Below are 12,306 nucleotides of genomic sequence, written 5' to 3'. Positions count from 1 at the left end.
TGACTGGAATTTGAACCCTGACCTCCTGGTTCATAGGTTGACATTCAACCACTGAGCCACACCAGCTGGGCTGTTTGGGTTTTTAAATGGGAGTAAGTAGGTTTAGGCTGTGGCTTCTGGAAGGCACTGTATGGGTGATACAAGGAATGCAATCACTTTGTATAGTCGATTAAATTTTGTATCCTTGAGATAGATGGAGTTATAATCTAAACAAATTGACATTTTTTATATTCTTGCTTTTTGAAAAAGCAAGTACCTATTAAGACTGGATTCTTTTTCCGACGTTTTCATCTTTGATAACTATTACTGAGACTTTGAAACTTAGAGCCAGATTGAATCTTCTATCTCCTTCATTCCTTAGTTGTTTCATGGTAACACTGATCATGTCCTGAAACTCCTTTGCAAGGTGATATATCTCTCTTTTACTTCCTGTCTCTTCTGTAAGAACATGACTTTAGGCTCACCTCAGCCTAAACCTGCATGATTGCCACAGCACCCCAAATGCCAATCTCTCCCTTTCCCATTCATTCTGCACATTGTAGCCAAATTTCTCTTCCTACTCTGCACTATGCATGTGCCACTCTTTTGCTCCAGTGGCTACTATTGCCTCCAGGATAAAATCTAAACTGCCATTCAAGTCTCTGCCTCACTGTATCACTGCCTTCCCAAAGTTACCTTCTGCCATCACCATTTAGACCATCGCTACATATTTTCCCTCACACATGGTTATGCTCTTTTAAAAAAAACATTTATTGTTAAAAGTATTACATATGTCCGCTTTTACCTCCCATTGGTCAGAGCCTGCCCCCCTCCTCCCCCCGCCACCACTACCCCCACCCCAGGCCTCCGCCACCCTATTGTCTGTGCCCATGGGTAATGTATATATGCATACAAGTTCTTTGGTTGATCTCCTCCCAACCAACCATCATCACCTGATGTTATGCTCCTTCATACCTTGTGTGCGTTGCTATCTGGAATGCCCTCTGGCTCTCTCTTTTACAAACTTTTTTAAAAAATCTTTATTGTTGAATTTTTAAAAAATGTATTTTTATGAATTTCAGAGAGGAAGGGAGAGGGAGAGATAGAAACATCGATGAGAGAGAATCATTGATTGGCTGCCTCCTGCATGCCCCTCACTGGGGATCAAGCCTGCAACCCAGGCGTATGCCCTGACCAGGAATTGAACCCTGGCTGAGAATCAAACTGTGACCTCCTGGTTCATAGGTTGACGCTCAACCACTGAGCCACACCGGCCAAGCTCTGGCTTTTCTGAGGTTTCTCTCTCTCTCTCTCAATCCTCACCTGAGGATATTTTTGTCATTGATTTTTAGGGAGAGTGGAAGAGAGAGAAAGAAAGAGAGAAACATTGATGTGAGAGAAACACATTAAAGAAAATTCTCAGAGAATTTTCATTTATTTTATTAAAAATAACAATATTTTGTAAATCTGCTTACTTCAAATGTAAATTCTCCAGTACAATATAAAAAAGGAAGTATCATGCTGCAAATGACAAAATTTCATCCTTTTTTATTGCTGAGTAATATTTATATATATCACATCTTTATCCTTTCATCTATTGATAGATGCCTAGGTTGCTTCCAAAGCTTGTCTATTGTAAATAATGCTTCAATGAACATAGGGTGCAGATATCTTTTCATATTAGTGTTTTCATTTTCTTTGTATAAACATCCAGAAGTGCAAATTGGTGGCTCATATGGTAGTTCTAGTTTTAATTTTTTGAAGAACCTCCATAACGTTTTCCATATTGTCTGCACCAATTTACAATCTCACCAACAGTGATGAAGGTTGCCAGAGAAGAAGGGGCTTGGAGAATGGGTGAAAAAAGTGAAGGGGAAAAAGAGGTACAAACTTCCAGCTATAAAATAAATAAGCCCCAGAAATCTAGTGCACCGTACAGGGAATATAGTCAATAATTGTAATAACTTTGCATGGTGACAGATGGTTACTAGACTTATTGTGATTATTGTTTTGTAAGGTATACAAATGTTGAATCTATGTTGTACGTCTGAAACTAAGATAATATTATAAACCAACTATAATAATAAAAAAAGGCATTATAATCCATAATTATATAAATTCCTGGTTTTCTTAATAAGAATCTTACTCTTTGATTCACAAATCCTGATGGTGAGTCAACATATTTTTGACATTTTGTAAAGGTTCCCATCAGATTGTAAGCTCCATGAAATCATGGACTATGTCTGCTTTCCTTACTATGGAATCCTTAGCATTTATCATAGGATCCGGTACATAGTTGGTACTCAATAAACATTGCATGTTATTAAGTGATTTTTAATTCACTTAGTATCTCAAGATAATTGAAAATTGGGCGCCATAGTATCAGAAGATATCAGTGAGAAAATTCTTACAAAACTTCCCTTTACAGGTATGAGGGCTTGGACCATGCCTTACAGTGTTCTGATTACATTGAAGATAATGGGAAAAATATTGGATGCAGGTTTTCCTATTTGGAGGAACCAGACTATAAAAATTTCTACATTTGTGTTAATGGATCATCGGAATCCCAGCTTATCAGACCCAGCTATTTCATTTTTCAGCTTCAAAATATAGGTGACGTAAACAAACAACTTCAAAATGTTTCTAGTTTAAGCCATTTACAACCATGTGGAAGAGAAGAGATAGACATAGAACGAGAGAGAGATATAGATAGAGATGATAGAGATATAGAGATGATGGAGATAGAGATATAAAGATATATACCTACTAAAATGCAAAGCCAGAAAAATGAGGGCCAACAGAGCATACAAGGACATTCTTATTAAATATAAAAGTATGGAAGATAAGTAATTGAATGAAGGGTAAAGTGTCATTTTCATTTAGAACTCACAATCTACTACCCAGCTTCAAAGGGTTGATCTGCTATATAGTATTATTGTCTAGTGTTAGTGATGGAGTAATTATGGAATTACTTAGTTCCAGATCTCAATAAGCATATATTTGGATATTTTCTGAGTCTGAGTTCTTATCTCTAACAGTGACAACAATAACAGGTTCTAGAGTCAGCCACACTGTGGTCTGAATCTTGGATTTACCACTTTTTAGCTATATGGCCTTGGGCAAGATACTTTTAACATCTATTTAATTTCCTCATCAGTAAAATGAGGATAATAAAAGATTACCTCACAGATTTATTGTGAAATATGAATGAATTTATGATATAACATCCCTGGTTCAGTGCCTAAGACATCATAAACTTTAAATAAATTAGCTATGGTTGTGTTGTTTCTATGATGATTGTAGTAGTTTCTAATGGTGCTGTAGGGGATAAAAAATTTTTCCTCTACCATTCTAGGTTCTTTAACTGGTCTAATAATTAAATTGCTATAAGACAGATTTACAGGAAAAAACAAATTTAATTACATATGTATGAGAGCCTCACATAGATATGAGAGGCCCAAAGACAATAAGGCAGTTGAGGCTTATATGCTGTCCTGACCTAAGGAGAAGGGGATAGGGGTCTGGGGCTTCAAAGGGAAGGAAAACAATTCACAGGAAGATGGGAAGAGTAAAGGTTTGGTAAATAAATGTTTGCAATTCCATACAGAGACAGTGGGACACAGGAAGGACTTAGAACAAATAATCCCTGCCAGCTTCCCCCAGCTCACCGTGCCTGGCCCATACTCTTTTTATTTTTTTTAATTTTTATTTGGTGAACCTTGACCAGAATTGAACCTGGGACCCTTCAGTCCGCAGGCTGACGCTCTATCCACTGAGCCAAACCAGCCAGGGCTGGCCCATAGTCTTTGTAGTTATCTCTGGTGATAGCTCTCTTCCTGGACCAGGCCATCTATTTAAATTCTCTTTAAAAAAGTAAAAGAAATAAAACTGTTCCTGAGTCTTTTGGACCTTGATTGTCTTCAGCTCAAAACAACCCACGTGTCGAAGTGGCACATTTTGGAGCGATGTATTCTACTTCCCTTCACTACAAAATGAAAAAAAAAAAAATGACTGTAATGATTAGGCTCTTCTAACTTTTCTCTTGGGCTTTAATATTTGTCAATATGTGACTCACCAAAAATTAGTTTCCAAAATAATCAAGATTTATTAATAGCCCAAACTTGGTTGGCAAGCAACTTTGATTTTCATTCACATTATAGAGAATAGTCTTGAGCCATGAGGCAGGGGGTCTCGCGGGGGTGAGGCCGACGGAGTCCTAACGAAGCATGCCCGACTCCGGAGACCGGTTCAAGATGCAGATCTGACTTTATTGTTTAAGTGCAGCGACATATATAACATTCCAGACCAATCAGAAGTTTACACCATCCTTAGGGCAACCAATGGTAGGAAAGATAGGGTACTATGTAGGGCTCTAAGGGGCTTACACAGGCGGGCGCTGCCACTTCCCAGTGTGCCGAGGAAGCCTGTATAGGCGGAGTGCGCTCACGCCATTGCATCTGCCACTGCACTGAGATAAATCTCCTGAGCTCTTCCCACAGAGTCACATGATTTATCCTGAAGGCTTAGGTTACTAGGTTTGCTACCATTGTAATAAGCTAGTTAGTAATAATAGGAAGAAGCAAAAGGGAGGCCATACATTATAAGCATGGCCACCTGGGCAGCTTCAACAGGAAGCTGTAACATTACACTCCCCAGGGAACCCCTGGTCCATTCTCTGCAGACCACTGGGGGGAGGGGGGGGGCAGGGGGGGTGCGCGGCAGGCATATGCTCAATGAGTTGGGATGATGTAAGGTACTTGCTTCCAGTCAAACCTGGGGACAAAGATCAATGACTGGAGGAGAAGGTGGAGCCAATGCAAGTCCACAAAACTTTGGAGAAACAATCCCAAAACAAAAGAGTTCATGCTCTTGGCTCTTGGTTATTGGCTCTTGGCTCTTGGTGCTCTTGGAAGCCTTGGCTCTCTTGCTCCTCTGGCTTTGCTCCTACCCATGTTCCCTCCATAGCTATGTGGCCTTGCAGACCCCACATGCAATGGACTGATAGCCTGTAGTTCGAAACACAAACTAACCCAGCCTGATGCTGGGTTAGACACTGCAAATATGGAATGGAAACTCTGAGCAATGGCTTTAATTCTAGCCCTGCTAAAGGCTCAGCTGGACTTTTTCCTTGGCAGGACAGAGAGAAATGGGACCTTGTAAAAGCAGGGATTTAACTCCACACAAATGCCACTCATTCTACCATGTGAGGCTCAGGAAATTCTTTTTCTTGTGACATTGCAAGAAACCCACATACCCCTGGCAACAGATAGGGACAGGGAGAGCTCTCCTCAATGACAGGTTTACTTTGCTTTAATAAGGGCTACTACTAAACTTCAGTAACCTCCATGTTGAAATGGTTTCCTTTTGCTTTTCAGTTAAACCTTTGCCACCAGACTATCTTAATATTATTGTGAAGAAGTCAGAGGATATTAACCTGGAATGGAACATACCTGAAGGACCCATTCCAGCAAATTGTTTCATTTATGAAATTAAGTTCACAGAAGATAATACTACCTGGGTGGTATGAACATTTTACTTATTTGGGAAAATCATAAATATAGCCTTTTAAATAAAATAGCAAGCATGAAAACCAATCAATTAATATCCATGAGGAATATGTTAGGTTAGGTGGCTCAGGAGGTGGCGCAAGAAATAGAGAGTCCAGTGAATCAGAAAAGAAAGGAAAGGGAAAGGTTTATTTCTGCGGCCCTGGGAGACCCACGTACCCCAAGGACAGGGCACGTGGATTCACACCAACAGGGAGGGGGGCGCTTTTTTTATACTGCGGTTGGGTGAGGGGCAGGGACATGAGCTGAGGTATTCAGTTGAGGAAGTTTCAGCTGCAGGGGGTCAGCAAGGTGTTCAGGAAGGAGTCAGTATCTGTGTGGGGGTCAGTGTTGATTCAGGGAGAAGCCTGTATCTGTGTCTGGCATGCTGATCTGTTAGACATGCCAGGGGGAGTCCATTATCTCGTCACATGTCTGCATGTATCCGATTCTGGGCTCTCTCCGACCTAACAGAATAAATGTGACATTTATCTTATTTTAATTTCCAAAAATTCAAATCATCTAGTAGACAAAAGAAAGACCTTTGCGGTCTGAAAGTATAATCAATCATACCAATTTCAAAGCTACATAGTACCTTAGATATAATCCAGTCACTTATTTTCAATAATGTGTCAATAAATTAAAGTTGCCAAGTACATGAAAAAGATGGATTATGAAGAGATCTCAGGAAAGATGAAAGAAAGAAAGAAAGAAAGAAAGAAAGAAAGAAAGAAAGAAAGAAAGAAAGAAAGAAAGAAAAAGAAAACTCCTTCTTGAGGAATAGCCATCAGGACAAAATTAGAGTTTGGTTGTGCTACCTGAGAATTGCTTGTAGCAAGGAAGAGAGACTAACTGGGGAAGTAGGCAATGTTTGCAAGACCGATTACCCTCCAGCATCAACAATGCGGTGATGATGCCTTTAGCCCCACATTGTTGTATGTTAATTTTATTCATTGGTTTCCAATTTAAAGGATGGTGGAGATTAGGTGAGGCATTAGTTCTAATCAATTTATTTAATAAACATGAGAAAACCAGAGTTGAATTGATTTACAAGTCCCAAGGAAATGAATTGACTTACAGTCAAATTACACAGCTAGAACTAAACTCCAGATCTTATTCCCAGTCCACTTTAACCAGAGAAAAAGTTACAATAAAAGCAAAGCTGTTATTTTGGAAGAGAAACGCTCTTCAGCTCTTTGAAATGTAAAATTAAAGTAATCGCTTCAGTAATTTTTTTTTTCCTTTGCGATCATCCAGCTTTGTGTTCTCATATCTGCAAGGGTAGTTTCATGCCAAGCCCTGAGCACTGCTACACTGGTCTTATAGCAGTTAACCAAAATAAGAATAAGGGGGGGGGGGAGCAAAAGTTTCATGTGTATGAATTTTATAGTTTCCATAGAAACAACATTCACATGATGGCTGTCTTTTTCTAATTCAGTGTATGTAGCATTTTCCAGTTCATGGAATCTGGGAAATTTGACACTAATCCAAATACTGGGTGTTATAAACACCAAAGCTACCTAGCAATTTTGCCCTGTCACACATGCCCTTTATTGCATGTGATCCATTATTACTATAGAAAAAAATTTGAAATATAGATAAGGAAGGGAAGAAAAAAAAAAAGGAACCCACCTAATCACTGTTAGGATTTTGGTATATACATTTGTAGTCATTTGATGCATATATCGTATGTAACAAAACCCACTTTGAAATCAACAAAACAAATGGGATCGGTCTAGCTGCAATTAGATCAAATAATGCAATCTTATTTTTTCCTTGGCTTTTAGGCTACCACATTTGAAAATGAAATGTATGTCACAAGAACATCAAATGACAGCCAAGAAATATGCTTTTTAGTGAGAAGCAAAATGAATGTTTATTGCACAGATGATGGAATTTGGAGCGAATGGAGTGAAATAGAATGTTGGAGAGGTATGAGATAAAAGAATAGCAACTAAATAACGAGCAATTTGCTGGTAAAATTAATTTTCTTTCAGTGTATTTTGTAATTATGAAAATCAAAAGGCTCTTTCATATAGCCTATAATCAGAGAAGATAAATTAGCAAGCACCTCAATCGAACATAGATTTATGGAAAATTTAATATTCAGTTTTAACTAGGAATAATTTAACTAGTTTAATTAAGAACCTTGTTATATTTCTATTATCAATATTCTTGTATTTCTGCTGGTCCATAAAAGAACAAACTAGTTCTTTTGGGGGGAGTCTATATAGTATTAACAATATATTCTTATGCTTTCAATTTTTAAAAAAAAATATATTTTATTGATTTTTTTACAGAGAGGAAGGGAGAGGGATAGAGAGTTAGAAACATTGATGAGAGAAAAACATTGATCAGATGCCTCCTGCACACCCCCTATTGGGGATGTGCCTGAAACCAAGGTACATTCTCTTGACCAGAATCGAACCTGGGACCCTTCAGTCCGCAGGCTGACGCTCTATCCATTGAGGCAAACCGGTTAGGGCTGCTTTCAATTTTTAAGAGAACAGAAATCTTAAAACAAGGATATGTCAGCATATACTTGTTTTTGAGTGTCTAGTACTGTGTCTAATGAATATTTTTCTAATTAATATGTCATCATTAGTAAAATACATATTCCATTCCCTTCCAACACTGATTTAAAGTGACGTGATAAAATATATATTTTGAAATGGAAATATAGACTAAAAAAGCCTTGAGAATAAGGCAAAATATCATAAATTAACTAACATTGCTCTTTCAGATATATAGGTATATAAATATATATACAGATATAGATACAAACAAATACTGGCATTTCTATCTATCATTCATCTCCTTTCATGTCATTCATTATACTAAAATTGCTGTTTGACTACTTATATTTATATCTATTAATATACTGTTATCATTGTTCTCTTTCACTTAGCAAATGTTTATTAAGCACACTTTTCAGGCATGAGAGATACAGCAATAAAATAATCCCTGTCCTCATGAAATTTATATTTTATTCCCAAGTTGAGTAGAGATAAGCAACAAAGAATCCAAATATATCGCATAATCACTAAGGGCCATGGAGAAAAAATAGAGAGAGGGAGAACTCAATTAACCAAGAGATACTATAAAATCAGAATGAGCCTCACTGGTTCTACTTTTTTCTTTTTGTCACTGCTATAAAAAATCTGGGGACTCTATGGGAATGACATTGAGAAAGTTATGTCCTAAATATCTTGTCATTTGTCAATTAATAGTTTATGGTGAGTTTTTAGACATATCCTCAAAATATACATCTTTTTATGTATTTTACATATAGTTTTAACCATGATATTGACAGAGATTTCTTTTTCCCTGATGGGCATCTCTTGGTAAATTCTTAATAATTTGGGGTTAAGAGTCAAGAATTTCCTGATGTGTGTGTGGTCTTAGTTCTTTCGGCTATTTTTTTAAAATATGTTTGCATCGATTTCAGAGAAGAAGGAAGGAGAGAGAGAAACATGGGTAATGGGAGAGAATCATTGATTGGCTGCCTCCTGCTTGTCCCCTACTGGGGATGGAGCCCGCAACCCAGGCATGTGCCCTGACCAGGAGTCAAACTGTGACCTCCTGGTTCATAGGTTGAAGCTCAACCACTTAGCCATGCTGGCTGGGCTTGGATTGATTCTATATAGAGAGAAAGCAACTGGAACTTCAGGAAAGAAGCCTGCTTTCCCACTGTTTTTTGCATGCCAAAAACTTACATTATTAGTTATTTCTCTGGATTATATCCTTGCAAATCTTAACTGAACTGACCATATGAATTTCACTTAGTACAAAATAAGATCCTAAGAGAATAGGACAAAGAAAAAGGTAGGGTTGGGAATAGATAGGTTTAAGTGCAGGTAAAGCCTAGGATTCAAGATGCTCTGTAGTAGTACTACAAAACAAGTGAGAGATACTAGTTTTGAAGGACAGGCTTTTTCTTTTTGTTTGTTTGTTTTAAAACATGTTTTATTGATTTAAGAGAGGAAGGGAGAGGTAGAGAGAGAAACGTCAATGATAAGAGAAACATTGATCAACTGCCTCCTGCATGCCCCCTACTGGGTATTGAGCCCACAACCCGAGCATGTGCCCTGACCGGGAATCAAACCGTGACCTCCTGGTTCATAGGTCGATGCTTAACCACTGAGCTGCACCAGATGGGCTACTTTTTAAGTCTATCTAGTTATTGCTCATTTTTCACTATGTAGAAGAACCATTAAAAGTTCATCCCTAAAAGAGAAAAACCTTATCTCTTTCGTCACTGAAATGTGAGACAACTTTAAAATCATGATCTTTATAGACTAGGTCTATTATTGGACTTCTATTGAAGACCAGCTCTTGCTCACTATAGCATTATATGATATAAACATTTGACTTATTAAGAGTAAAAAGATACATAAGATATGTTTATCTTATCACTCGGCTAATGTTTTATTATTTTGTTTGTATGAAAAATTTACAAGGTCAATTTTTAAACAAAACATATTAGAAAATAAGAATTGGGCTTTGGGGAGCTATTGTTCCAAGTGAAATGAAGAGATGCCACAGTTCAATAAGGTAGTTGTCCTATATAAGAAGTGCACAAATGAAAGGAATGCTATACCCAACAGAACTGTGGTATCTATGCAATGGCAAAGATGCAGCAGTTTCTGAGTTAAAACTCAGCTCTTCACCATTTCCTAGGTTATTTATAAAATAATTTTGTTTCAAAAATAACTGTAAACATCTAACCCTTCCCCCCTTTTATGTGATTTTTCCACCTAGGTGTCCGGCAGGAGGAAATCTTAGCTTTCTTGATACCATTTGCTTTTATCTTATTTTTAATTTTGGTAATAACTTGTCTGCTTCTGTCTAAGCAAAAAGCTTTACAGAAAATGGTAAGTTGTATAACATTATAATGCTTGCTCTGGGACAGTAGATAACAAAAATATGTCCTGCATTTAGGACTGATGGAACTAAATTTTATGATTTTGCCTGCACACTCTGGGTATACAATTGATGTATGGATTGTGATAATGTCTTCAGAAAATACAATTTAAAAATTAACCCTAAAAAGCTACATTTTGGGGTGGATTTACTTTTGCTGAAATAAAAGAATAATGCTTCAGAAAATGAAACACTATTTACCTTTAGATTAGGGGAAATACAAAGAAAGAGTTACTGGAGAAAAGAAAAGATAGAGTGACTTAAAACGGACATACTCTGCCGAAACCGGTTTGGCTCAGTGGATAGAGCGTCGGCCTGCGGACTGAAGGGTCCCAGGTTCGATTCCGGTCAAGGGCATGTACCTTGGTTGCAGGCACATCCCCAGTGGGGAGTGTGCATGAGGCAGCTGATTGATGTTTCTCTCTCATCGATGTTTCTAACTCTCTATCCCTCTCCCTTCCTCTCTGTAAAAAATCAATAAAACATATTTTTAAAATGGACATACTCTGAAATATATTACTAATATACCATAGGTAACGGATCACAGAAATTCAAAACCAGGGTGCCTAACCTTTAAGAGCTCATTTTGTAGTTGAGGGAGATAAAATTCATACAAAAATATAACCTGCATTATGAGCTGATGTTAGATGATTGCTATTTGAGTTGTGCAGATAATGTAACAGAATTTCAGAAGGTGGATTACTGTGAGTTGGAGGGATTTCAGGAGGAATTGTGACTTGGAGGAAAATATCTCAAAGTCAAGTCTTTTAAAGATAAAGAGAGCTGTGAATGTGTATGAAAGGTTTCACTTTATTTCTCTGCTGAATGCTTTTTTTTGCATATTCCCATGAGTTAATAAGAGCAATTATTAACATTAATTAATAATTCCCATGAGTTAAGCTTAAGTCAAATAGTTTGTTATTAATGACTATTTGTTGATAATGAAGCTCTCTTTTAATTTCAGATTTTGCAGAAAACACAAGAAGTTTTTCCTCGTCAAGAGACAGTCTGTTGACTCAGTCATTTTGTCTTATGGCCAAATGTTAACAATGAGTCTTATTGAACTGAATTTTCTCTACAAGTGTTGAATAAATCTGATTATAAAGGCATTGTTGTATTTAAGTATTTAGAGCACTCAAAGCCTCAACTAGCAGTAAATTTTCTAGATTCTGTGTACATGGTTTTTCCTTATTAATCCATGGTGAGATTGCTGCACATACAGAAGTCAAGGGATGGGCCAGATTCTATTCAGTGATGTATTAAATGTTAGCAGCAGAAATATGGCACCAGGCATTAACCTCAGTTCTTGAGTTCTGGCTAAGAAGAAAGAATTCAGAGCCAAGATTCAAATTATAACAGAAAGTTTATTCAGAGTATCACAGGAGTAGTAGAAGGGCCTTTGGCACTTAGGAGAAAGAGGGAGAGAGATAAGAGCTTTGGACATGCCCCAGAAAAGAGAGAGAGTGCCTGTGTCCTGGGGAAGATGGGGGTGAGGAACCACAGGGTATGCCCCATAGAGAGAGCCATGCTGGACCTTCATCCTCAGGGCTTTTATTTGAGGTCTCAGTGGGGGATCTCAATAGAATAATCATCAGCTTTCCAAGAGTGTCTCCTGAAGTCTTTGCCTCCGCTGATTGGGTGGCACTAGGGGAGGGGATCATTAGTCAATGAAGCTGGTCCTGCTGTCAGCCACAGCAACTCTCCACCTGGTTTTGCTGCTTTATTGGGACTGGAGCTGAAACAGAGCTGAGGCCTAGATATCATCTCCAATGGTTAATGCTTGAGGGAGTGGTTGCCCGTTGCTAGGCACCCAGGCTCTCCACCCTGGTGATCTTCTTCACCTGGCCCATCTTTCCTG

General features: G+C 38.0%; 1 protein-coding gene across 2 annotated transcripts in view; it reads left to right on the top strand.

Annotated features, from left to right (window-relative positions):
- IL13RA2 (interleukin 13 receptor subunit alpha 2) overlaps positions 1-11,556 on the top strand; it is a 92,463-nt gene extending 80,907 nt beyond the window's left edge. For both annotated transcript variants that reach the window (XM_081081473.1, XM_081081472.1), the window contains 5 exons: positions 2,408-2,592; positions 5,355-5,500; positions 7,313-7,457; positions 10,287-10,399; positions 11,413-11,556. In XM_081081473.1, coding sequence (XP_080937599.1) covers positions 2,408-2,592; positions 5,355-5,500; positions 7,313-7,457; positions 10,287-10,399; positions 11,413-11,463 — 640 coding nt within the window. In that variant the 3' untranslated portion in view covers positions 11,464-11,556. The remainder of the gene's footprint in view (positions 1-2,407; positions 2,593-5,354; positions 5,501-7,312; positions 7,458-10,286; positions 10,400-11,412) is intronic.
- The last annotated feature ends 750 nt before the right edge of the window (positions 11,557-12,306 follow it).

This window comes from Myotis nattereri (genome assembly GCF_964212035.1).
Source record: "Myotis nattereri genome assembly, chromosome: X".
NCBI classification, from domain to species: domain Eukaryota; kingdom Metazoa; phylum Chordata; class Mammalia; order Chiroptera; family Vespertilionidae; genus Myotis; species Myotis nattereri.
The sequence above is the reverse complement of the archived record's forward strand: the minus strand, read 5'-3'. Positions and strand labels throughout refer to the sequence as shown.